Below are 26,708 nucleotides of genomic sequence, written 5' to 3' on the forward strand. Positions count from 1 at the left end.
CATGGTCAGTAAAACCACTAACTATTGATTTTAATTGAGAAATAATGACACCAGAGATACCGGTGGAGATAGGAACAGATGATAATAATGTTTGCAAAGTTCGGATAGATGGTAACGTAAAAAGTTTTGACAGAAATTTATATCCTCTTCCACTTTGCTTAAGTAAAGTGAGGGCTAAGACTTTATCTCTTTCGGTAAAGCGTCGCCCTTTAGGTTTTAAATTACATGATTTTAATTGGAGTTTGAAAAAGTCTCGCTGTATTTTTGACAGGCCTTTGGTGGCTTGAACGAAGGTTAGTGAATCTGCAAATTTTTCTGCCCCCTTTATCCTATGCTTGAAGTTCGTCTTATTTCTTCGTCGGATGTATTTTTCCAAATGCAAACACTTGCGGCGATACATTCGAGCCTTGGGTGTCAAGGCCGTCAGATTCATAGGAAAATTTTCAGCTGTACGATCTGCAAGACACATTATACGGCATTTGAAATATTTTAAAAACATACAAATTAATACAATATTATTTAGCAACATGTCAACATAGTATATAGGTATGAGGTACTAGGTGAATTCTAGCTTAATCATATAAACTAGCTGGGCAAGCTGGCTCTCGCCAGTCTGTCTCGCTAGTAAAAATAATTGACAATATGATTATAATTTAATGTATGGATATCCAAACGTGTTATTTAGGTACATGCACCCATTATGTTATAATATATAAGTAAATGTAAAATGCATAAGGTGGATTGGAGTTTCAAATAATATGAGATTAATCTAATTTTCAATAAAAATAGATGTTTAAATCACTCACCTTTGATAAAAGCAGGTATTGCTACTGGACTGCAAGGGCTCACAAGATCAATATTAGGCGATGATTCAGAGGGAATTGCAAGATCAATAATACGCGATGATCCAGAGGGAATCGCAAGATCAATATTAGACGATGATCCAGAGGGAATCGCAAGATCAATATTAGACGATGATCCAGAGGGAATCGCAAGATCAATAATAGGCGATTCAGAGGGAATCACACTACAATAATTATCAGAAATACCGCGTGCTTCAAAGTTTAATACTATTCTATGAGTGGAAGGATCATTTTCTTCCGTCAGATTTATGTTTGAATCACTATCTGATAATGGGGTTGTCAAGTTTTGAGATGGACACACACCCATTTTTAGCTTCTTTCCACAGTAGTCTGTCGAGAGAAAATGATTTCTACACACTCCCACGTTGTCAGGTGATTTTAACAGTTTAATTGTACTATTGCCGATTAAATTGATCCATTGCCGTCGTTGGTAGTCTGCCTTTGGTAATGCGTGACAGATCACTCCCTTAATTTTGCAATCTGGTACCCAGCAATGACGAGGCATCTTGAAATTCTGGAATGATCTGCAATCAATCTGGAATATCACATAGGTAATAATTGTTTGGAAGTATCAATTTCATCGAATACTATTGTATGACATAGGTACCGAAAGATTAAAATGCTTAACTTGCATTGTCAAATTTTTGAAAATGTTCGGTTTAGTACGAAACGTTATAATATTCCATTGATTACGAAAACCCCTCAATTGCATCAAATAATATGCATTGTGTTACTGCTCGAGTAGTTAATTCATATTGAAATAACTGGCATAGCACTATTTTTATCAATATTCAAAGTAAGATCAAATTATGTTTCCCATGGGATGGTATATTATTTTACACTAATATATCAAACAGTTGTCTTGTACAACAAAATTAACAGAAGTAATAGACAATACATACCAATGTTATAATATTATTCTGGTAGACAAGTACAATAAAATATAATTAATAATAAAATGCGTAACGTTGTAATTTCAATTTTTCAAAGCAAAATAAATGGCAGTTGGCAATTGGAAATGTCAAACGTTACTGAATAATTTGAAATAATTTGCTAGTTCGGATAAACTTCACCCTGATCGATGATTGGCTAACCTTGGTTCAACACCATAGATAAGAATAAAATATCTTGTTTATGAACCAAAAATAATTATTATTTAGCCATCTGGCGACACGCCGACCAAACACAAAAAAAACACGTGACCGAAAATTTGATTGTATGGAACTTTCATCCCCCTGATTGACGCCCGGTCGACTGGAGAGTTGAGCGCGGAGGTCGGATCGGGGTGTGCGGCCCCGACTCCCCTCCCTACCCGGACTTCCGGGGTGTCAATACGATAGAAGTCAAATCTAGTTTCAGTTTAAATCTTAGTGTGTGTACATACTTTTAATAATAAACTTACATAAACAATTACTTTTGACATATAATTTAGTCCGTATGTGCCCATTACCCTGATGTGCTATAAACATTTTAATTTTATTATTATGGATAAATGGCGGCATAATCGGCGCACTCTTCATTTATTTGGTAAATTTTTATAAATAAACTAATACATTTTCAAAAATGATATTATTAGAAAGTTTTATTTTTGCAATAAAATTCACGGCGTGCAAGGTACCGCCATACATATTATACATAATAGTAATAAAACCATACTTTTTCATTATTTTTTAATCAATGTCAGTTTTCAAATTAACACATTTTAAGCGGGAAGAGTATTTCTACCTGCGCGCCGTACTGGTGCATGTCGGCGGGACGGGTAGAAATACCTTTTACACCGGCTCCATTTGAAGTGCGGGTAAGGTATTTCTACCCGATTATTGCATACGAATATTTTATGTCAACAACTTGAAAATGTTTCAAACTACACACCGTCGTTTCATTTACTTACACACACACTCTTGCGCAGCCCATATGAGAGCTTGTACGTAATAAGGAAATTTGTTTAGAGTCAATAAATCGGCGAACTGTAATTCTGTAGACGATAAGAATGCTGAAACTATATCCGTCATCTTTTCACACTTGTTTATTTTTTGATGGGTGAGCAGGAAGACAACATTTTGTGAAACATCAATGTATTCTTTAAACATGGTTTGTTCGCTGTACTGTGAATGCGATTATATGAATATTTTTATGATGTGTGATAAATACATATGCCTCCTTCACATACTATAATATTATCCTTTGTGAGCGAGTGAAAAGACGACAATTCGTGATCGACGGAATGCATTCTTCGCACTTGTAATATTGTGTGGTCAGATAACGCTGGTATGCGAGCGGAGCAAAACCCATGATGTCTGTAATCTACTACAATCTATATTGAATATCAGTATTGAATTTTCAGTTTTGAAATACGGCGCTATAGAACGGGTGTGTTTTTACAATTGAAATATTATTAAATAATCGATATTTTATTTAATCTTTCAAAAATGGCTTCAGACAATTATGAAAGCGATGACGAAATATTCGCCGATAATTTGTCTGCCTATTCTGGTGAAGATTTACCTGAATTAGGCAGCGACAGTGATTGCGACAGCGATAGTGAAGAGTTCCCTTGCACGAGAAGGGTACCAGTGATACCGTTACAAATCAGTCATGGAATGGTCTGAAATAGACAACCCACCGCATATTGAACCATTTTTAGGTAAGATTGGTGTTTGCGTAGCACCAAACAATTCTGAAAATGTGATGGATATAGTTAGTTTATTTATTGGAGATGATGAAGACACTTTATTGGAGATGTAGTGATGAGGATGGGCACGACAATTACCTTCCAAACGAAAAAGGAGAAAAATACAAAGAGTGTCGGATTTTTTTCCTTAACACATTTGGCATAAAAGAAGATATTTATAAACGATGGACAAAACAAATGGACAATTTGGACACTTCCAAATAACTATATAGAAAACAGCACTCCAAGCAGTGTACATGAAGTATCATTTACCAAGGGACATCGACAAGATAAAATCAAGGACGTCAGGAAATGGCTCAATCCAATACCTTTAGTACCCAGCCACTATTGTACAGCTTCCTCCAATAGAAAGTATGGTGTTCGGATTCAAGCTCGACAATGTAAACGAATAAGATTATGAATTAAACATAAATAAAAAGGAAGAAGGTCGTATTGCCAAGGGTGAAGCCAAAGAAAGTGCCAACAGCAAAAGAATGGTCATCACCATGGATTTTCAAAGTGTTTTGCTATGTCCGAAGATATTAGCGTCATCCGCATATTACAAACAAAAACTTCAACTTCACAACTTTACCATCCATCAGTTAAATGATGCAGATGTAATTCTTTATGCTTGGCATGAAGCAGATGGTAATATAACGGCCAATGAATTCACATCTTGCATTATTGACTATTTAAGAAAATTTTCCAACGAATACAAAGAAATTGTAATGATATCGGACGGTTGTAACTATCAAAATAGGAACAAGGTTCTCGGGAGTGCATTGAGCGATTTCGCAAAATCCTACAATAAAGTGATAAAACAGTTGTATCTAGAAAAATGGCACACAATGATAGAGGCAGACGCTGTGCATTCAACTTGACTTGGACTTGACCAAATAATGAATATATTGTTTAAGGAGAATTATTATTGTTCTAACTAATGTTGCCGTTGTAAATGAGGCAACTTCCTTAACTTGTAATTTCACCCAATAATAAAAAATAATAAACTTTAGAACATTACTTTAAGCCGCCGATTTTCTCACCTTCCGATTACATTGCGAGAATGCATTTAGCTCGGCCTAGACAGACAGCCATACAAAGTAAATTCTATACATTACGATTTCTTTTACAAACTGATAATGATATCTTTTACATACTGGCACAATTCCAACTCACCAGATTACAGGATTACTGGAAAACTTATCGATTGTTCAGTATTCCAATATTCATTGGACAAATAATGTCAAGGAATCCATTTTTGTTGATAATGCGATGCCTTCATTTTTCGGATAATAATGAAAACAGAGATTGATGGTACATAATCGGTAGGCTTGACTTACTTAAAAAAAGTATGTCTTTCTGAATGTAAAACAACCTGTAAATACGACAACGCAGATTATTCATTAGAGCTTAACACACAATTATTAAAACATTTGTCAACCCCTGGTTTACATAAATATATATATATATATAGATAACATAAGAAAATATGACAAAAACATATATTATAAACATGTTAGGCGCACAAGGTGTTCATTAACTTTAGACTAGTTTCACTGCAAGGAATATATCACAAGATTGTATGAACCAATTCTCATTAGTGACCTCCCATTTTTCTTGGCGTTATCATATGAACATAAATGAAAGGATCTAGTCATTAAAAATAATATGGACTCTCAGTAAACAAGAAGTCCAGACACTTGGGATAACACACCACGGTATGGAGAGGTGCATGGTGGGCATAGCCCGTAGAGGACAAAAAAACGAAATAAGTGGACAAGGCGACAAACAAGAATGTGTGATGTAAATTTACTAATAATCATAAATGCAGGACAGGAAGAAGAAACATTAGACAAATCTACTTCTTCGAAAGCTAGACGCTAGCGCCAGTCCAACGCACACAACCGAGAGGAATGCAATCAGCTTGTATCATTGTAATCAGCAATATTACTAATCTTATCGCCTAAAGATCCTAACATAACCTTTTGAACCAACATGACATGAGTAGGTACTATACAACCTTGTAATTCCAAAGCAGTGACACAATATCGTCAGTCAGACATTAAATCCACATTTATTTCACAAACTTGTATGAATAGATGCATTAGTCCGCTTCTGCTTCCTCTGTGTGGTCATCGCCGTCCAGAACGAGTGGGATTATGTGGTACTCGATGAACATCTGATGCTGCCCTTCCTTTTCAATCATCTCCTGCACCAGCAACACTCCTCGAGAGTCACACTTCATAGCCACCTGAAAGTAAACAAAAAGCTCAAAGACTTGGATACATACTAAGATATAATGTACCAAGATATTTCTAAGAAAGAAGTCATAATTCCAGGGAAATAGCCGCCAAAAGTAGAGTAGAATAATGATGAATGTCACAAATACATGACCTATTTTCTTAGACTAATATTCTTAGTTGATTAATCATGCACAAGAACAATGCTGTACGGCACGTGCTGTTCATTGTTGTTCTCGTATAAAAATTTTATTCGCAAGAAAAACGCTATAAGGCACATACATGCTATGCTGTTCATCATTATTCTCCTACAGGAATTATTGCTTATTGATTTTTTAATTAAGGATTATTTTTATAATAAATTATTATTCAATTGTGTACCCTGTATGAATAACTACATCTTTGAAATAAAATAATAATTTTATTTGTTTTATTTATTCCTTAACATTTTGCAAATGTGCCATTCATCGTTGTTCGTTCACACTCTACAATTAACCAAACCGTAACAGTTTGGATACGCTATGGACAATCAAACAAAAATAATACACATTTTTTCAGTCGTAATTATTTGTTTTCATTGAATTAAGAATACATAATATTACAGATGGTACATGCATAGTTAGTTTTTGTAAATTCATTAAGCCCTGCCTAATTCAAACCGTAATGGGTTAAAAAAAAAAAATATTCTTGAATCTATAAAATATCTAAAATTATTTATAATCTATTGACATAATTTTAGATATTTTGTAAATAGACGAATATTTTTAGAATTACGTATTTTGTCTTACGCAGGTTTAATTGAATTTTAAAAATTAACCAACACTAAGGCCTGAACAAAAACGATGCATGAGTGCGAGTGAGAAAGTATTCGGCACCCTTACAATCTCTGCGAAACGCGCTAGAGGAAGATAAAAGGTCTACATATATGTGAGCTAGTTTCCAAAAGTATCGCCGGCAAATCGGGGCGAAACGCTTCACATAGCGTCGATAACCTACGAGCTCGTGTTGCTAAAATTGTTATTTTTTGTGTTAAACATAAAGTCAGTGGTAAATATTTTTAGTTAATTAAGTAGAAAAGATGGTTCTGTGTGTTGTCTTAAAATGTGGTGTAGCCGTACTGATAAGGAAGAAGATGGTATTACGTTTCATAGGTAAGTTGATACATGTCCGTGATAATTTATTTGTATATTATTATATATTTTAATATCAGTGACCTAGTGTTTCTTTAAAATAACTTAAATTATGGATATCTTTATCTAATGGTTGCATTTTGACCGCTTAAAAATACTATATAACGTAAAAAAATAGAAAATTATATTTTAATTCTGAGCGTCTAGTGCGAGCACTAGCGAAATGGTCTATGGTCTCGAACATTGTAGACGAATGCGTTTGCTCGCCCACAAACCAAACGCAAGGCACGCGGCTTCATTTAGCAATGCAACGGGTTGCGTCTAGATGTATTTATAGTCTCAGACCAACACTATTTGCAATTTGTTGTAATGTTGTAAAACATACATTTGACTGAAAAACTTTAGTGTGCACCATTTATGTCAGATTTTAACAGCCTATTTCCACCCTTCACCACTGAAGTAACTCGAAGTACAATTACAAACCTGGAAAGCCATCGAGAGGGCCCTCATGATGAGCCGGAGGTGAGAGAACTTATAACGAAGGTTGACGGCTTCCTCGCAGAAAAAACTGTGGAACATGTACGATGTCTTGGAAATTTCCACTCGGGACTCATCTTAAGGAAACAAGAGAAAATTATCATCAATGTTAATACATAATATTATATTCTATAGGGCATCATCAATTTTTAGTTGAGGTCACAAAACTCTAGAAACATCTCCACTCCAGGCTTTTGAAGAATAGCGTCTTTGATAAAAACAACATTGATACAATAGTATTAATATGTATAGTTTTTGGTTTTTTGTGTTGCAACTCGGATGCTGTCTTCGAGATCCAAGCGATTTCTGTTCGTTGTTTTCAAAGGGAAAAGATATTGTACACAAAGGTAGGTAGGTTATTTGCAAAAGGCAGCAGCATATCAGTCATTTCCACATGACGCGTACAACTTTAAAAGTTGGACAGATACATATTTCCCATATATAGTAGACGTCAATTTGCATTGTTTTGGGGAATCAAATTTTTACCTCATTCCCCAATTCCTGAATTAGATGAATTAAATTATCTCTTACCTGAGGCCCAACTGTGGTAATGGTAAAATGCGGATAGTCAGGAGATATTTGCATCTGGATGACCTCGGAAGACTTCTCCAGGTCGCTAAGCACGGCCAGCAGCTGTGGTCCCTTAACCAGCAGAGTGGCTTGCTCTGACATGTCCTCGTCCCCTTTGAAGTACATCAACTCATCCGCTTCTTGCATTTTTATTTCACAGTCTGTCACCACATCGTCACCAGTCAGAGGTTCCAACCTAAATAAACACGATTTACTTAGCATGTAGATAGCATTTATATTCCTTTTTTTGAAAAGGGAGTTTCGACTATTTATGCAAAATTTAAATAAACATTGTTTGCACCAATATTGTCATAAAACTTTTACCAAATATTCCCGGACATATACCTCTCCAATCATTTATGTCAAAAGACACATCACCAATAATTGTTTAGTTACAATTCAACCGCCGCCACGTCAACAGTTTTCAATCGTAAACTCATTGCATGTTTATATAACTATACCTCTGCTTGTCCCACTCGAAGACGATAGATTATCCGCATGGGAGGCGAACTTAGCCTCTGAGGGCCTCGAAAATTGGGTAAAGTGAGCAGAGCATCTCCCACCTGGAGCCAGTCTCGGGTACCGTACATAGAAAGCCCCAAACAGACTGAGAACCATGGTAAGGCGCACCCGAGACAACATGGTGAAGTGGGGGTTCTCTGATGACCAAACCAGCATGTGAGTTGAAATGCAAATCATGGAGCACCTATTTTCATGCAAGGCTTGCCCGGTAAGCTGCAACTTCGACGAGATCCTACAAGCCGAGGAAAATGGTGTTGCCTTCGCTAACTTCTGGAGCGACACATTGTAGCTAGTGAAAACCCGACACGACGATGAAAACGAACATGTTCATTGTTGAACTGCGTTGCGCGACGACGTGGTGTCAGCAATGAACGTGTTAACCATTAGCAGAAACAAGTGCAGGGTGACTCGTCGCAAGAGCGATAAATATAACAAAAATCAAACCAAGTGTACGAGTGCGTGATCCGGTATCCAGCGGGATTGCTCCAGTAAGCCTTTGAAATCTTTCTTGGTTAAATCATATGCCTACGAATTGGTGAAGAAGACTTACACAAGGAAGAGAGGTCACCCGTTGCCCTTATAGTACATCTTGAGACTGCAATCCTTAGACGATCCGAAGATGTTGAGACATTCCGTTAGCACTGTTAGGTTGACTGAGAACTCCACATTGTACTTCTCGGGCACTCGGTATTGGTTGAAGTTGACCACAGAGATGTACGCGGAGGCCTGCACGCACTTACTCAGCTCGACCGTGAACTTGAGGCCTTGTTGCTAAGCACAGAACGTGGCCCACTGCTAGAGGATTAAAAAAATAGTTATTGTTGTATTAATGGCATAAACCAGCAATTTCCAAACTGGGAGACGCGGAGGGTTGCAAAAGTTTAACACAATTAATTTAGCCACAGGCTGGCAATTTATAGAACAGCCGCTGGTTATAAACTACATAAAAAACAGTCCTATAAAAGGTTGTTTGCAAACCTGTCTGAAAAAATGTAGACTAATAATTTTATAATACTTCACTTCTATACTATTGAGAAGCGCACTGGCTATCTCGTGAAAAAATTAAATAAAAGGGTCAAATCATAATGTTGAAATTTGAGGCAAATTTGTTTAGGAACGATAATTTTGTTGTTAAACATGTCTATTTGGTTGAAATTTTAAAAAAATTGAGTGAATAAATCAATGCAAGAACCACTAATGATAAAGTGAAGGCATTCATAAAAAAAATGGAGCTTTGGAAAAAATAAGTTCGCTATGTTTCCACTTTTAAATGATTTCTGCGCCAGATATATTGAAGCAAACATAAATCTATTTACCGAGTTCTTGGTTAGTTTGCTAATGCACGTTTCACATTATTTCATTAATAGTAAAAAAAATCGGTATGTACTTATGTATGCGCGTTAGAAGATATATTTCTATGGCATAATAAAATTTGTGATAACCTAGATTCTTCGACTAGCTCTGGTGTGGTGATTTAGAATCAGGTTCACAAAATAAATAAAAGTGATTCATTGGTTCATCGAACTATCTGAATTATTTGTTTTTCTTATTGGTAGGAAGTTGAAATGGAGTGCCGCTGGTTTAAAATTATCTTGTTGCTTCATTCCGTATTTATTAATATTATTTACTGTTACTATTTAAATTATCTTGTTAAATTACACCTCAGAATAAGGGACGCTTATTGGAGCTCCGCTGGTTTAAAATTGTTTTATTGCTTCATTCCATGATTATTAATATTATTTAATATTACTATTTTAATTATCATGTCAAATTACACACTGTTTAAATTTGGTAGCCGTACTGAGAAGCAACACGATGGTATAATGTTACATAGTTAAGTTCATAATAATAAAATCGTGGTTCTACTGCATTTTGCTGAACGGCCAACAATCCAGGATAATCCTAATTCTTCACTCAATACCAAATTCATCTTTAAAATGATTGGTGTTGAAAATTGAACAAATACGAGGGCATTGGTGACTAAGTAGAGTAAAATTTCAACTTAAATATGACAGAAATGTAAAACGGTTTGAAGCTAGATTCGGTTTATTATTTTATGACAATCCGGCCATAAAACGCGAATGTCCTCAAATATTACTAATATACAGTTTCATTTACGTGACACAACTTTAATGCATTGAAAATAACATGATATTCTCCAACATGTATTTAAATTTCTCCACACTCGAGAATCGCACCGCACCTACTTAGTCACACGCAGAAGCCTACCTCCCTTATATTCAATATTCGGCAGATAAGGTTTCATTCACAAATGATTCACATTTATTTCTATTCCCGAACAGATTATTGATAAGTTATGTTCAAAGGACAGTAAAAATAGATTGCCATGATTGATCCTAAGCGGAACAAATAGTCCTCCACAGGTTGGAGATTGTATTAAAACTTTTTCTACGAGGAACAATAATTGATACCCATTTATTAGTCCAACCTTTGTTTTTATGAATATAATAATGACATTTAATACACCATGTCCATAGGATATACTCCAAGGTAGTTCAAATGCCTAAGAAACCTATATCCTTTCATACAAAGCAGTTAAATGTTTGAATCCTGATCAATGCACACATGAAAACTACCCATTTAATATACAGTCGAACTCGGTTACTACGATCTCGGACATAGCGAGATCTCGGACGTAATGAGGAGACATACGTTGACATTTTGGTTTATGATTTTCTCCATACTTATTCACTGTTATAAAGAGCAACTCATCGGATATACCGAGCTAAAATATGGTCAAAAAATTTCTTAAAACTGTTAATGTGTCAATCGTTTAAAAACATTTCGACCATAAGCAATAAAATACGACCTGACAGGAAGCCGACATGATCGCATAATGTTTATGACATTAGTGTCTAATTACCTACCTAATTGTTGAAATAAGTTAAAAGATCCAAGGTTTGTGAAGTCAGTAGGTACAATAAACAACTTTTTTTGTAGTTTATGAATGCCATGCTTGTTTCAGGGATTTTTATGATGGTGTTCAGATTTTTTATTTTCGACTTTTTGTGTTATGTGACCCCTCATTTAAAAATACCTATTCTTTGATATAATGAGTAACACTTATAACGAGCATATTCAGCCCGTCCCACCTTCCTCGTAATAACCAAGTTCGACTGTAATATAATTTTATATACTTACCGACCTCTTGAAAAATGGTGGCCTTCAGAACAAAGCAGAGCATCTTCACATTGTCGAGAAGCGCAGTAAAAATGTATTCAGGACCTCCCAGAAATTCATCTTGCGTATCAAACATCATCTTGATGTTTTATAAATTAATTGTCTATGTGATAAAATGATTTTTTTGCTTGTGAACACTTCGATTGTTTGTAAGACAAAAAAATCAGGACCAAGTAGTGTTAGTGTTTTATTTAATTCTGAAGCAAATCATCAACTGCTTATATAGAATTCGTTATGGTATCATACTGGATCTGCGCAACACTCTGCTCCACGCACTTCCCAAGCACCCGCGTGATACTCAAGGCGAGCACATGTTTGCACGTAAATTCCGACGCAGACATCAACACTTTGTATTGAAACGCAGGACACGGGCAGTAGTTTATCTTCCGAACAAGTCAATAGATTTGGTCCGAGTGTCCCAGTCTTGCGTTGGGTCTATTGATGATCTCGCACGCGCGTTCAAATATGCCGCCGAATGTTGAATAGAGCAGGACATCGTTATCATATACTGAAAAAAAAAACAAATCCAAATTAAGTAATTAATAGTTTTATAAAAAAATTTGACAAGATTTTATTTTTAAATTAGCTTCTACACACCAGCATCGGGAAATTTGTATGTATGCAGTTGGCCGTATCACAATTCACTGTGAGATGTTATATCCGAAATAGATGACTGTATAGTAAAGATCAAAACCGTAATAAAATGGAAAAAAATACAAGAAAATGGGTAGATAAGTAAATTAGAAATACAGTATACTCTCGGTAATCTGCCGCTCAATTATCTGACAACTACTATAATCCGCCGTTATTTTTACTAGTTCGGATGAGACGGGTTTATTTTGGAAACTTCTCCGTAAAACATACGTTCATCGCGAAGAAAGTAATGTACCAGGGTGGAAAGTGCCCAAGGACCGACCGCATTACAATAAAATTATGCCGTGCTCCAATGCAAACTGGACACACAAAATGAAGCTTTTGGTCATGGGGAAAGCCAGGAAACCTAAGCCATTCAAGAATATCTGCCTCACTGAACGAATGGTTGTGTCAAGTAATTTACTGTTTAATATTTAGTTAATAAACTTAGTTTATAAATATGTATAATTTAGTAAAAACTTGATTTTGATTATAAATAAAACCGTAATTTGCTAGTACAAATTTCTCAGTAGGTACCTATAACATTAAACATTTTTCGCGAAATCATTAGGTTAATAAACAATGACTACCTACATGTTGAAAAGGTGTGCATTGGTGATGGAGTTGTGACCTAGCACCTCAATCACGAAAAACGGCCATTTTGAAAACGGATTGAGACAGGCAATGCGCACGCTACGCAAGCATTATGATGCGTTGATCTAGCGATCGAAAAAATGCGGTAATGAAAGTGTTTTGTTCAAACCAAAAGTTACAGCAGGCTGCAGGTTTTTGGTCTCAAAAGACCACATCACAAAAATATAATAAATGGGAGTACTATAAAATTACCAACTTTAAAGATGGTCCACTGACACGAGAGCCAGTCGCTGCAACATGTCGCAACGGCTTGTGGATGGGACTATTTCGACGCACCCCTGTTTACCTACGATGGCTGATGCAATTCATTTACTGTCGAATACCATATTTATATTACTTAAGCCTCAATGACATTGAGCTACTTTACAAGCTGCTTGTTGGCGAATTTACAATCTGCTTGTAAACTAGCCCAATGTCATCATCGAACAAGCTAAAGCCTAGTACCCACGTACGTTCTTCGATGGTTTTGCTCGATCGAGCATGAAGACTTGGAAGCATACTCGTCGTTGCGTCCACACAGTCGAACAACTCACACGAGCCTTGCTGGTTGTGTCCTCACTCAAATTACATCGAGCAAGAATTACAGACCTTCAATCTTTTTCGGATAGCGCAATTTGTTTGATGTCGAACAAAAAACCATCAGCCAAATGGTACACACGTTGAGACATGTTGGAATGAGCGTAAAACCATCGAGCAAGAATGTACATGTGTACTTACTATAACAGGCAAATTGTAAACAATCTACCGAGAAAAGTTGAAAGCCATTCAACTTTACACGTTACAAGCTGGCGTGTGGTCCTAATGTGTCTGCGCAGTAGAGCAATAGTAGCGACCTCCGGCAAAAAACGAGCTACTCAATACGCCCTACGTACCATAGATAAGATACTTATAGATTCGCAAGAGTCGAACAAAATTATTCCCGCTAAACAGCGCCATCTCTGAGCTGTACCTGAACTACGATCGAAAAAGCCCGCCAATTTTGAAAATATATTTTAATTAAAAATTGGATTATAAAATAACATACACTCAATTATTATCGAAGTTATATATTTTTATTTTTCGTACTTATTTCTACAGTCATATTTAAATTGAGTATGTCATAAAGACAAACCCGATATTAAATATAATTGTGGAAATAAGTAAGAAAAATTAAAATATATAATTACATAATAATTAAGTGTATGTTATTTTATAATTCAAAGTCTTCAAGTAAATAATAGCAGTGAAAATAATAAAAGACGATTATTTAAATTACTTCATAAATATTATATTCTTCACATACATAAATTGGAACATCTCAGACACAAACCTATTGAAAACATATTCATAATATTATGTAGGTATTATACAAATAATATGGATAGTATTTATGTCGGGTTGAACAGGCAAACAGCTTGTAACTCTTTTGATGCATCAGCTGTAGCGCGTAGTCGAGTCAGGTCCATTTGGATGTGATGAGAAGATGCATGAACGGTCGCATTCTTGAACTCCTTGTTACTAGAAAAAAATGTAAACAAATAATAATAACTCACTTCGTAAGAAAGGTGATCATGGTAAATACTAAGAGAAGAAAAAGCGAGACTTGAAAACGCAAGTACTAAACGAATAAAGAATACGTAAAAACTATTCGCCGGTACGTACGTATTACATTAAATAAAATGCACAAATTAATGATGCAATCGCTAAACCGTAGACATTATAAAAAAGGCCATCTTTACCTATCTTAATGTTTTTGAAATTCCACAGCTTAGTGGCCAAAACCGGCCAATGCCGCCCCTCTGAATTGGATCTGACTAAAGGCTGCCCGGACCATTTTCTTGAACTCCTTGTTACTAGAAAAATATGTAAACAAATAATAATAACTCACTTCGTAAGAAAGTTGATCATGGTAAATACTAAGAGAAGAAAAATCGAGACTTGAAAACGCAAGTACTAAACGATTAATGAATACGTAAATACTAATCGCCAGTACGTACGTATTACATTAAATTCTTTTTTCTTTTTCTTTCGACCACGTCCGATCTTAATAGGATCATATGGGCCTCCACAGAGTGGAGGTTTGTATTGACAGATTACGAGAAATGGATGTCAGCCATTTGCTCAACCTATTAGGTCCATACCCTGACACACACACATTGAAAAACAATATGTGTACTTGCCAGACCCAGGATTCGAACCTGGGTCCCATGGCGTTATAGTCCAACGGTTAAGCCTCTCGGCCACCGTGGGCGTTACATTAAATAAAATGTACAAATTAATAATTCTAACGCTAAAACGTAGACATTATAAAAAAGGCCATCTTTACTTATCTTAATGTTTTTGAAATTCCACAGCTTAGTGTTGACCGTTGACGGTGGTTTGCCTAAAAGTTTAAGTTTTCTATTCGCGATTAAACGGATCCATTGCCGTCGTTCATGATCTGCCTTCGGTAGGATGTAACAAGGCACACCCTTCACCTCACAGCCAGGCACCCAACAACTTCGAGGCACCTGAAATTTTTTGAATGACAATAGGATCATCATGTAGGTAACCTATAATTGGTTTGAAGTACACTTTTCATGGACTATTTTTTTATGACATAACATAACGAATAAAAGAGAATGATTACATAATTTATTAACATGCTTTAAACGACAGTTACGTGTGATAACTCAATGAATTTTTTTGGTTTAGTGAACTCTAATGACTCTAATGCTTGATTGAATTCTTAATATTAAGATAACAGTTACTGGCTATCGTTTTTATATCAGGATAAAATTAATGCATATAAGACGATGTTTCGTATTTGTAAGAATAGAATATCAGTCTGGAAGTCTATTGGTTTATATTCGTAAAATTATTACAATAGTCAGTATGCCAAATGGTTTGTCATGTAAGTATAATAAACACAATGCCAAAATACATACCGATATAATATTAATTCAGGGCAGTCGAATACTATAATCACAGATAACTATAATAACACAATTTAATTGATTGTATTGATAAGTAATATGTAGATATCATAAGATTTTTTAGAGCTGAAATAGTGAAAACGTATATCTTTGAGTGAAATGACAGTTTGACGTTTGACAGTTATTTTTAAATAACTTCAGTTGCTAGAGTATGGTATTTGCAAAGACTTCATACTAATCAAATCCGTTAATTTGATTGGCTTTCACTAATCTGAGCATCGTACTAGCAAATCATAGGGATGGGCGAAATTAGAGATGGGCGAACGATTTTTTGTTAATTTACGGCCGTCATACAGCCATCTATGAGCTGTACATGGTACTATAGGCTGATCAGCGGGTATAATTTTTGTATGGCTCTTTCGCCCCCCTGGATACTTCTACGTACCTACAATACGCTAGCTTGCTGGCTTGAGCGAGTGGAAAGTTTTGTGTGTCATCATGACAATCCCACTAGCTGACTCGCTTGCTTTTAAATTCGTCAACAAGCAGCTTGTAAAGTAGCTCAATTAAAGCTTTATGCAGCGGGACCCGGCTTTCCCGCTTAATACCCATATAATGGTACGTTTACATCTGACACTTATACCGTTATACTTATTTTATGTGTCGGACATAAAATTTCATTTACTGTTTACACCTGCATGGATCTGACATAAAATTCTGGTATACTTCTCGTTGAAATAAAGTCTCGACACTTTATTCAATGGCAACATTGGAATAAATATATGCGGTGTTTACATATGATATTGTAATTTATTCGGACACTTATTTTGTATACTTCTCAAAAACGTTATGTCAGTTGTCAATATGGGAATGTTAAAAAAGAAAGCAGCGAGTGTTATTATTTTAAGTCTTTTGGCAACAAAAAGGAGGGAAAAAATGGTCTAGATGGATGCGGGAATGGATTCAGCGACGAGAAGAACTAGGTGCATTCCGTTTAATGTCAGAGTTTAAAATCGAAGATCCAACTCAATTTGTGAACTTTAGTTTGCAAGATTGGACCTTTTGCCAAAAAACAAGACACACAATTCAGAAATGCGTAGAAGAACGATTAACAGTAACATTGCGATATCTAGCACTTGATCGTCATTGCATATTCAATATAATATTATCGTACCTAATACGAGTGCAGGTGTGGGCCAAAATGAATTAGGTAATACCATTTGAAGCGCATTTTTTCTTCACAGAGTGCATCAGAATTAATCGTATGTGCCGAGAACAAGCGATATTTTATTTTCGAACAAAATCCATAGAACACGGCACATCCGATTTATTTCTCATTGTCTATGATTTTTGACAGATCGCTACAGTACATTTATTGGGCATACATTCATGGTGTACCTATGATTATTGATTGTCCGTTGTTTTAGAAATATACATATGCAATTCACTAGGTACCTGTCAAACTACGAATATTGTGTCAGGTACTTGACATAAAAGTAGACGGTGGTCCAACTTCGGTGATATATCGCTCCAAGTTCGAACTTGTCGAAAACGCGGTGTTTACATTTGCGTATATAAGTAGATTGAATAAGTGGCAGGTGAGAGTCGACACACGCAAAATAAGTGGCAGATACAAATATACTTACTGTTTACACTTAAGTGAATATGGTGTCATACATAAATATGACGATATTAGTGTCAAATGTAAACGTACCATAATAATATAATCATTGTCTTGCGATAACCATTCAATTTTGACAATCAACACACTTCATACCTCCAAGCATTGTTTTCAAATTAAACTACATAATATAAGGTTTTCATAAGGTCGCTACTTCCGATGAAATACTAAAAAAAACACCAAACATGACTACGCTTGCTGTATTTTTTTGCCCATATTTTCCATCTGTCAACGAAATTCAAAACAACATAAAACGTTCTTAAACTCTCTTCATTAATTATTGTTCGTGCACAGGTGTAGGCTTGGTATGGACTATCAAATAGACTTGCTTTCGTAGTCCAGTAAGGCGATGGGCTTCAGTGTTGCCAACCGTACTATAATTATAGTATTTGTACTATAATTTTGGTCCGCGTACTATGTACGATATAAAATAGGTGTAGTACGCCCAAAATACTATAATTTTGAATATCGTACTATAATTTAATATAAAAGTACTATAATTTCGCATCTGCCATTTCGCAATCGAGTGGTCTTCGAAAATTTGCAAATCTGCGGCCTGCGGCGAAATATTTTTTATCCCCAAATATATGGCAACACTGATGGGCTTTCATCCGGGGGCTCCAGGTTCGCCTCGGTGGGGTCACAACATATTTATGTGATTTTCTCAAAGCCTTGAAAGCCCCAAAGTTTGTGATTGTTTCTTTTTTATTACTAATAATTGCATTGTCGTTGAGCCGCACAGTGAAGTGATAGTGAAGCAAAAGTGATAATAAAAACATATTCTTTTCACTTACCATTCCCGGTTCCCATTTCCTTGGCGATTTTTACCCACGCTTCGCCTTTTAATTGACGATTTTTATAATTGATGTCACTGAGATCATACAATAATCTCCTCTCTCTCACTAAATCAATCAATTTCTCAGACGACATTATTGCAACGGGACTTATCTATGACGGGACTGGACGGGAGGTACGGCGTTCTTTGTAATTCCGGGCATAGAACTCCAGAACTCCAGCGTTCCAATTGACCGGCGCGGTCTGACCGCCGGCTGTGTACCCATACAGTATGAAGTCCATACAGTACAAAGAACGCCGAACTCCGAACGCGGAACGCAGACCGCCTGACCGCGCTCTGTCTGCGCAAGCCCTTAGTGAGAGAGAGGAGATTATTGTATGATCTCAGTGACATCAATTATAAAAATCGTCAATTAAAAGGCGAAGCGTGGGTAAAAATCGCCAAGGAAATGGGAACCGGGAATGGTAAGTGAAAAGAATATGTTTTTATTATCACTTTTATTGTTTGTAGGTTATGGATACATGAATGAACAATATCTCGGTATTATTTACCTACAGAGCTGTTTACTGATTAAAATACGAAATAATCTCTTGGTATTATTTACCTACAGAGCTGTTTACTGATCAAAATACGGAATAAACTCTAACCTAACTGCATACGCTGAAAAAATGCTCCTGCTATTTGTTAGGTTATGGATACATGAATGAACAATATCTCGGTATTATTTACCTACAGAGCTGTTTACTGGTTAAAATACGAAATAAACTCTTGGTATTATTTACCTACAGAGCTGTTTACTGATCAAAATACGAAATAAACTCTTGGTATTATTTACCTACAGAGCTGTTTACTGATCAAAATACGAAATAAACTCTTGGTATTATTTACCTACAGAGCTGTTTACTGATTAAAATACGAAATAAACTCTTGGTATTATTTACCTACAGAGCTGTTTACTGATTAAAATACGAAATAAACTCTAACCTAACTGCATACGCTGAAAAAATGCTCCTGCTATTTGTTTATAGGTTATGGATACATGAATGAACAATATCTCGGTATCATTTACCTACAGAGCTGTTTACTGATTAAAATACGAAATAAACTCTTCCCTAACTGCATACGCTGAAGAATTGCTCCTGCTATCTGTTGGTTGAAAAGACGTCAAGGCCTGTGCGTTGTGAGATGAAATATGTTCTTCTTCATTTATATCAAGTTCTCCTTTTACTTTAAGGTAGTTGTGCAAGCAACAAGCAGCCTTGACAATATCAACCACAGTATCTACATCTAATTCAAATGCTCTTAAAAATACCCTCCATTTTTGAACCAAAATACCAAATGTACTCTCTACTATACGTCTTGCACTACTAAGTCTGTGATTATAGTTTTTTACTCTTTCATCACGAATAGCTATATCCGTTCCAAAAGGTCTCATCAAAAATGTTTCCAATTTGAAACCTCCATCTCCAATAAAAACGTGAGGCACTGGTTGTATTCTACCTGGTAATGGTTTTGGCCCAGGAATGTCCCATTGATTGTTAATAAGCTTGTCGTAAAAAGAAGACCTTTGGAAAATTGTGCTGTCACTATCTTTTCCATAGCTACCAACATCAATCATAATAAATTTATACTCTGGGTCTACCACGGCAAGCAACACGATGGAGAATTTTTGTTTATAGCAAAAATGTAGTGATCCAGTGTTCGGTGGGCATTTTATATACACATGTTTTCCGTCAATACTTCCGATACAATTTGGAAATCCCCACTTTTCGTTAAATCCAGCTTCAGACTTCTTCCATGTTGTTTCCGTGGGTCTTGGCATATATATTGGTTGTAATACTTTCCAAATCGCTTGACTTACTTCTTTTACTATTACACCAATCGTTGTAAATCCAATATGATATGAATGACCGATTGTTTTATATGTATCTCCTGTAGCGAGGAATCTGAAACAAAATTATTTTTACAGGTAATGATTGGAGTTCCAAGTGGAAAAGTCTACGAGATAATTACAACAAATATAAAAAAACAACCGAAACTGTTTCAGGCCAAGCGTACAAAAAATATAAAAATTGGCCATGGTCAGAACAAATGCGATTTTTAGATGATGTCAATAACAGACGAAGTACGCATAGCAATATTCTAAAAACTCAAGATTCCAATGTAGAGCCTTTCGAGGCATTGGAAGTCTCTGTCCAGGAGGTTGAACAGAGTGATCAGGAGGTTCAACAAAACGAGAATTCACAGAAAAAGAGGAAAAGACCAAAGCGTGGAGACCCAACAGAAAAAGTTTTAGAGTATCTGTTAAAAAAAAATGAAAAAAAACCAAAAATGGATGACGTGGACCTGTTTTTTTTGAGTTACGCTCAAACATTTAAAAAATTTCCACGTCGTTCACAGACTACACTAAAACTGGAGATTGCGACGTTATTTGCTCGGTTCGAGAGTGAATTAGAAGCTGACGGTGACCCTGAGTTATGGAACTCAATGGACCCTCACTCTGTGTCATCGAACGAGCCACAGCCGAGCACTTCACTGGCTAGATATTATGAAACAGTGGAGATCGGACTCGATGACACTTTTTAAGGGCCCACATACGCCACCCCACGTAGGTCAAAATGGGGATTTTATGGTATCTTAAGACGGAAAAGGTTTGACGAATAACAATTGTTTTAATATTTACTAGGTACTTAACGGCCCTCGTGCGCCATGTAGGTCAAAATGGAGGCTTTATCATATTTTCAGAGCATAATCCTGGAAATTCCTTAAAGCCGCGTTGACACGATCCAAGTTGACTTGGGCCGAGCACACTCGTACGAGACATCTTCATTTACTCGGACCGCGTCCTACTCATCCGAGCTAGCTTGTATCGGAGTAATTGGGATGAAGATGTCTCGTACGAGTGTGCTCGGCCCAAGTCAACTTGGATCGTGTCAACGCGGCTTTAAGGAATTTCCAGGATTATGCTCTGAAAATATGATAAAGCCTCCATTTTTACCTACATGGTGCACGAGGGCCGTTAAGGACCTAGTAAATATTAAAACAATTGTTATTCGTCAAACCTTTTCCATCAATTTCAACCAAAAATGTAACAGTTATGTAAAATATGTGATTTCAAACACTTATGTATTGTTAAGCTATTCATTAGTTTTCATAATATTCTGTGTATAAATTTCAACCAAAAATATAAGTTATAAAAAAGATATGTGATTTAAAACACTTTATGTATTGTTAAGATACTCATACGCTATTCTGTATAAATTTCAACCAAAAATGTAAGTTATAAATAAGATATCTGATTTAAAACACTTTATGTATTGTATACTCATACGCTATTCTGTATAAATTTCAACCAAAAATGTAACAGTTATGTAAAATATGTGATTTCAAACACTTAATATGTATTGTTAAGCTATTCATTAGTTTTCATTATATTCTGTGTATAAATTTCAACCAAAAATGTAAGTTATAAATAAGATATCTGATTTAAAACACTTTATGTATTGTATACTCATACGCTATTCTGTATAAATTTCAACCAAAAATGTAACAGTTATGTAAAATATGTGATTTCAAACACTTAATATGTATTGTTAAGCTATTCATTAGTTTTCATTATATTCTGTGTATAAATTTCAACCAAAAATGTAAGTTATAAATAAGATATCTGATTTAAAACACTTTATGTATTGTATACTCATACGCTATTCTGTATAAATTTCAACCAAAAATGTAACAGTTATGTAAAATATGTGATTTCAAACACTTAATATGTATTGTTAAGCTATTCATTAGTTTTCATTATATTCTGTGCATAAATTTCAACCAAAAATGTAAGTTATAAATAAGATATCTGATTTAAAACACTTTATGTATTGTTAAGATACTCATACGCTATTCTGTATAAATTTCAACCAAAAATGTAAGTTATAAATAAGATATCTGATTTAAAACACTTTATGTATTGTATACTCATACGCTATTCTGTATAAATTTCAACCAAAAATGTAACAGTTATGTAAAATATGTGATTTCAAACACTTAATATGTATTGTTAAGCTATTCATTAGTTTTCATTATATTCTGTGTATAAATTTCAACCAAAAATGTAAGTTATAAATAAGATATCTGATTTAAAACACTTTATGTATTGTATACTCATACGCTATTCTGTATAAATTTCAACCAAAAATGTAACAGTTATGTAAAATATGTGATTTCAAACACTTAATATGTATTGTTAAGCTATTCATTAGTTTTCATTATATTCTGTGCATAAATTTCAACCAAAAATGTAAGTTATAAATAAGATATCTGATTTAAAACACTTTATGTATTGTATACTCATACGCTATTCTGTATAAATTTCAACCAAAAATGTAACAGTTATGTAAAATATGTGATTTCAAACACTTAATATGTATTGTTAAGCTATTCATTAGTTTTCATGATATTCTCTGTATAAATTTCAACCAAAAATGTAATAGTTATAAATAAGATATGTGATTTAAAACATTTTATGTATTGTTAAGCGATTCATATTAGTTTCCATAAAATTCTGTGCAACTTATTTGTCAATAAATGCCTATTATATACCCTTATATTTCTTTTTTACATTTATCATCCCCATAATTAATTCACATCTAATTTTGGAATGAAATAGCCAATATATTCTTTGTAAAAAGTCATATTTATTGTTTTTTTTATAACAGCAGACACAAAGTTTAAATACATATTCACAAATAAAAATCACATAATCATAATGTTATAAAATATATTATAAAAAAGTAAGTATTCGAATATTTTTAATCAAACAAAAAACACATAAACATATAAAACAAATTTACGCAAAAAAAACTACAAACCTATTGGAGAACGTCATTAGCCATAATATAAAATAATGATGAGATTTCTATTAAGCATCATTTACTTATCACTAGGCTTAGGATTTTTTGGTGCTAAAAAATGAATAATGGTAACTAAAATATGTAGATATAATTGGAAAATATGTTATTAAAATTTCATAATTGCAATTGCATAATTGCTAAAAAAACATAGGTGCTAAAAATTTAAGTGGTATTACAATACATCATATATATTTCAAAGAAGGCCTGAACTAAAACGGCACGCGATAGAGTAAGATAAAAGTTCTACATATGCGTGAGTTAGTTTCCAAAAGTGTCGCTGGCAAATCGTGGCAAATCGCTTCACTTAGCGTCGATAACCTGCGAGCTCGTGTTTATGTATTAACATTTGAATTCTGTATTTTTATATTATATTCAGTCCTAAAATTATCTCTTTCATTCATCGTCATTTACACTTTAAAGTTATCTTAATTACACCTCCGCCCAGTAAGTGATTTTCATGCACCGGACGAAGACCTTTACTCAACGTAGTTGAGCAGGGAACCAGACCAGGTGTTTTATTCAATTGTTTATAGAGATCAGTTTTAAGTATGGTATACTTGAACGATATTGATACACGAATAATTTTACTTTGAATTTATTATGATAATTGTTTTTACTAGAAACAAAGTGACATAAAATACACACTAATGACGTATCAATCATAATAATTAATTACTTACTATGATATTATTAAAATATATACTTAAATTTTATTTAGATTTACCGACATTGTCATTCACAATTAGGTATATTAATTTATGTTGCGATATTATTAAAATATATACTTAAATTTACCGACATTGTCATTCACAATTAGGTATATTAATTTATGTTGTGAACGTCTTAAATTAATAATTTGTAACCAAAATTTGTACCAAAGATAACTGTATGGCCGCCATTACGTATTAACTGGCATGTTCAACCTGTTACGAAAACTGTACGTCTGTGGCGGCCTAATGGCCTCTTCAGACGCTTGGCTGGGAGTGAGGTCTTGCAGATAATATTGCTTGGCCTTGCTCGTCCCACTCCCTGATGGAGGCTTCTTCATGTTACGGCACAAGTAAGACTGCAGATTCTGCCATTTTCCTTTGCATTCTGAAACTGAAATATAAAATATTATATACCAGTATGAAAACGTAATAGAATTGTATTTTACAGGTATGTGGTGGCATTTAAAACGACATGATACGCATGGGGCTTGAACTTTTTTAGCATTGCCAACCGTCCCTGAAGCTCCAATATATTCCTTTCCGGCATTATATCCCTTCTTGTATATATTTTTCGCCCAATTGCCTTCATTGTGCATACGCTTACGTGTTCTCTTCTTTGGCACATTGTCTTCTTCAATTATTTCTTCTATTGTCGCATTTTGTTTGTTCTTCACAAGTCGTTGGTAGTACTGAAAGAAAATTAAAAGTATTAGTCCATGAAATAAAAAGATATCAGTGGCGAAGGCTCCATACTAGGCGATTATTTAAAGCCTACCTTCTAAGAAAAACAATATATCTTCAAGTATTTAATTTATATTAAAATAGGTAAGTAAATAAAAAATATGTATGCAAAATATAAAACAATTGGGAGTCATCCATCGTCAGAATTTAGAATACCGCTTAATTTAGTTGAAATATTATTGAACTATCAGTCATCGTTCGTTCAATAAATTTAGGCATCTATTATATTAACTTATTTCTTAAATTACTTATTACTTGTTTGTAAATTTTATGTAGATCCAATTTCCATAAGTATTATACCTACATTTGTTAAAATTCAATCGTCTCTTATTTCCTCCTTATAATATTACTCACTAAAATGAATTCGAATCTGGAATTATGGCGCCCAGGTTAACTTAATAATTTTGTTCTTAGTTTTCATTCTTTTACCAGTCACTTTATATATTATACGATCGGCTTTTTTATAGTCGGTAGTTTTAAATTCTTTTAAGGTTGATAGATTACGCGTCAAAGTGATAAGTGACACAATTACCTGCGCCCTGTTTTACCGTCGTCTCATGCGAACGGCTGGCAGCCAAGGCGTCAAGTTAGCTTCTTTATTACTATATTCATATTCTCTATCTTACACATTTACTATATTTTGTAACTGTGACATCGAAAATCACAATTACAAAATTCTATACATAACAATATCCAACAAAGAACTAAGAAAGAAATTGAACATACAGGGATTTTGATAAATAGCTTACCATGATGCGTATAATAGTCAGTCAGTCCTTCTTATGGTAGAAGTAGTTGGCAACCGCTGCTTATTTCTTGAACTGTGTTTGAAACGACAAGGCAACTTATCTCACCATTACTCGCGATAGACAACTCTTCTGCAACAATTAATAAATCTTGCTCTACAAACTCACACATACAATAACTTGAATAGTAAGACGGTATAAAGATTATCAGATATTTAATTAAGTAGGTAAAATTACCTAAAAATAATCTAGGTATACTTGAATATTATTATTGACAAAACTTACATGGTAGTACTTGATAAAAACGAAATAAAGATAGAAAATGAAGCCACGTGATGACAATCAATGTCAAATTTACATTTTGAGGTTAACTTATTGATTTACTACTTATAATTACTAATGTTTTGCCAACCTCAATAAGTTAACCTCTAAATGTAAATTTGACATTGATTGTCAAACACTAGTAATATCAATTTAACTCACCAGATCCATCAGAATTATTAATCCTCCGGGATTCACTTTAATGCCAATTCCATGATACGGTTTGCTCTTCCACTCATTTTCGGTATTTTATTTTATATTATATAGACGCCAGTAAGCTCCACAATATCAATACTTCGTCTTCAGAAGAGGAGCTGTCAAACGACATTTTGCAACAACGTTCAGAATTATTAATCCTCCGGGATTCACTTTAATGCCAATTCCATGATACGGTTTGCTCTTCCACTCATTTTCGGTATTTTATTTTATATTATATAGACGCCAGTAAGCTCCACAATATCAATACTAGTCTTCAGAAGAGGAGCTGTCAAACGACATTTTGCAACAACGTTTGTATACGAATGGAACGCATATTTTTGACCGCCACCTGTCTGCTGTCCCTGAACGCTAGCGGTCAGCGGTCGGTTGAACGCAGAACTTCGACCGCTCTCTGTCTGCGCAAGCCCTAATATTTAAACGTTAGCAGCACTTTCACAGTTTACATAGATAAGTAAAAAAAGACTGCGAAAAACAAAAGCAATGCATTTAAAATATTGGCAACTTACATTTGGAATCGGGGAACAATTTATTCTCCAAGGAATTCAGAATACCGGCAGCGATCTGCTGTACTTCAAAATACAACATGGCGATTATGGCGGGCTACAATTCACTCACAATTCCATCGGAGTGGACGGCCACGACGAACATCTTCAAACCAAACAGCAACAAACT

At 34.8% G+C, this 26,708-nt stretch overlaps 2 protein-coding genes across 5 annotated transcripts; both read right to left on the reverse strand.

The window, feature by feature from the left end:
* Positions 1 to 26,708, reverse strand: LOC147079451 (DNA repair protein Rad1-like). Of its 4 annotated transcripts, XR_015069544.1 has the most exons (9): positions 26,543 to 26,708; positions 20,254 to 20,338; positions 11,696 to 12,242; positions 9,084 to 9,328; positions 7,973 to 8,207; positions 7,388 to 7,518; positions 5,622 to 5,785; positions 807 to 1,398; positions 1 to 456 (listed from the first exon to the last, which is right to left on the reverse strand). XR_015069544.1 is itself a non-coding variant. In XM_085941189.1 (7 exons), the coding sequence occupies exons 6-7, from the start codon at positions 7,481 to 7,483 to the stop codon at positions 5,639 to 5,641; spliced, it is 243 nt and encodes an 80-aa protein (XP_085797315.1). In that variant the 5' UTR covers positions 7,484 to 7,518; positions 7,973 to 8,207; positions 9,084 to 9,328; positions 11,696 to 12,242; positions 20,254 to 20,338; positions 26,543 to 26,708; the 3' UTR covers positions 5,497 to 5,638. The 4 variants fall into 4 exon arrangements, 1 of the variants encoding a protein (XP_085797315.1); XM_085941189.1 differs by lacking the exons at positions 1 to 456; positions 807 to 1,398 and having other exon boundaries at positions 5,497 to 5,785; XR_015069539.1 differs by lacking the exons at positions 1 to 456; positions 807 to 1,398; positions 5,622 to 5,785; ... (2 more) ...; positions 9,084 to 9,328; positions 11,696 to 12,242 and adding exons at positions 15,031 to 15,510; positions 24,175 to 24,400; positions 24,614 to 24,698; positions 25,500 to 25,628 and having other exon boundaries at positions 25,980 to 26,708.
* Positions 7,611 to 11,813, reverse strand: LOC147079452 (DNA repair protein Rad1-like). The gene is made up of 4 exons (XM_085960548.1): positions 11,700 to 11,813; positions 9,102 to 9,304; positions 7,973 to 8,207; positions 7,611 to 7,649 (listed from the first exon to the last, which is right to left on the reverse strand). Exons 1-4 carry the CDS (start codon positions 11,811 to 11,813, stop codon positions 7,611 to 7,613), a joined length of 591 nt encoding a protein of 196 aa, XP_085816674.1.

The sequence above is a fragment of the Rhyacophila brunnea genome, unplaced genomic scaffold (genome assembly GCF_057557595.1).
Source record: "Rhyacophila brunnea isolate RB1 unplaced genomic scaffold, BYU_Rbru_1.0 scaffold_1, whole genome shotgun sequence".
NCBI lineage: Eukaryota > Metazoa > Arthropoda > Insecta > Trichoptera > Rhyacophilidae > Rhyacophila > Rhyacophila brunnea.

Coding starts and splice junctions, on each gene's coding strand:
- LOC147079451 (XM_085941189.1), bottom strand. CDS start 7,483: ATGTTCCACAGTTTTTTCTGCGAGGAAGCCGTCAACCTTCGTTATAAG. Junction 5,786..7,387: donor CCCTCTCGATGGCTTTCCAG/GTTTGTAATTGT, acceptor GTTTACTTTCAG/GTGGCTATGAAGTGTGACTC.
- LOC147079452 (XM_085960548.1), bottom strand. CDS start 11,813: ATGATGTTTGATACGCAAGATGAATTTCTGGGAGGTCCTGAATACATT. Junction 9,305..11,699: donor AGGCCACCATTTTTCAAGAG/GTCGGTAAGTAT, acceptor TTCTGTGCTTAG/CAACAAGGCCTCAAGTTCAC. Junction 7,650..7,972: donor TTACCACAGTTGGGCCTCAG/GTAAGAGATAAT, acceptor TTTTTATCAAAG/ACGCTATTCTTCAAAAGCCT.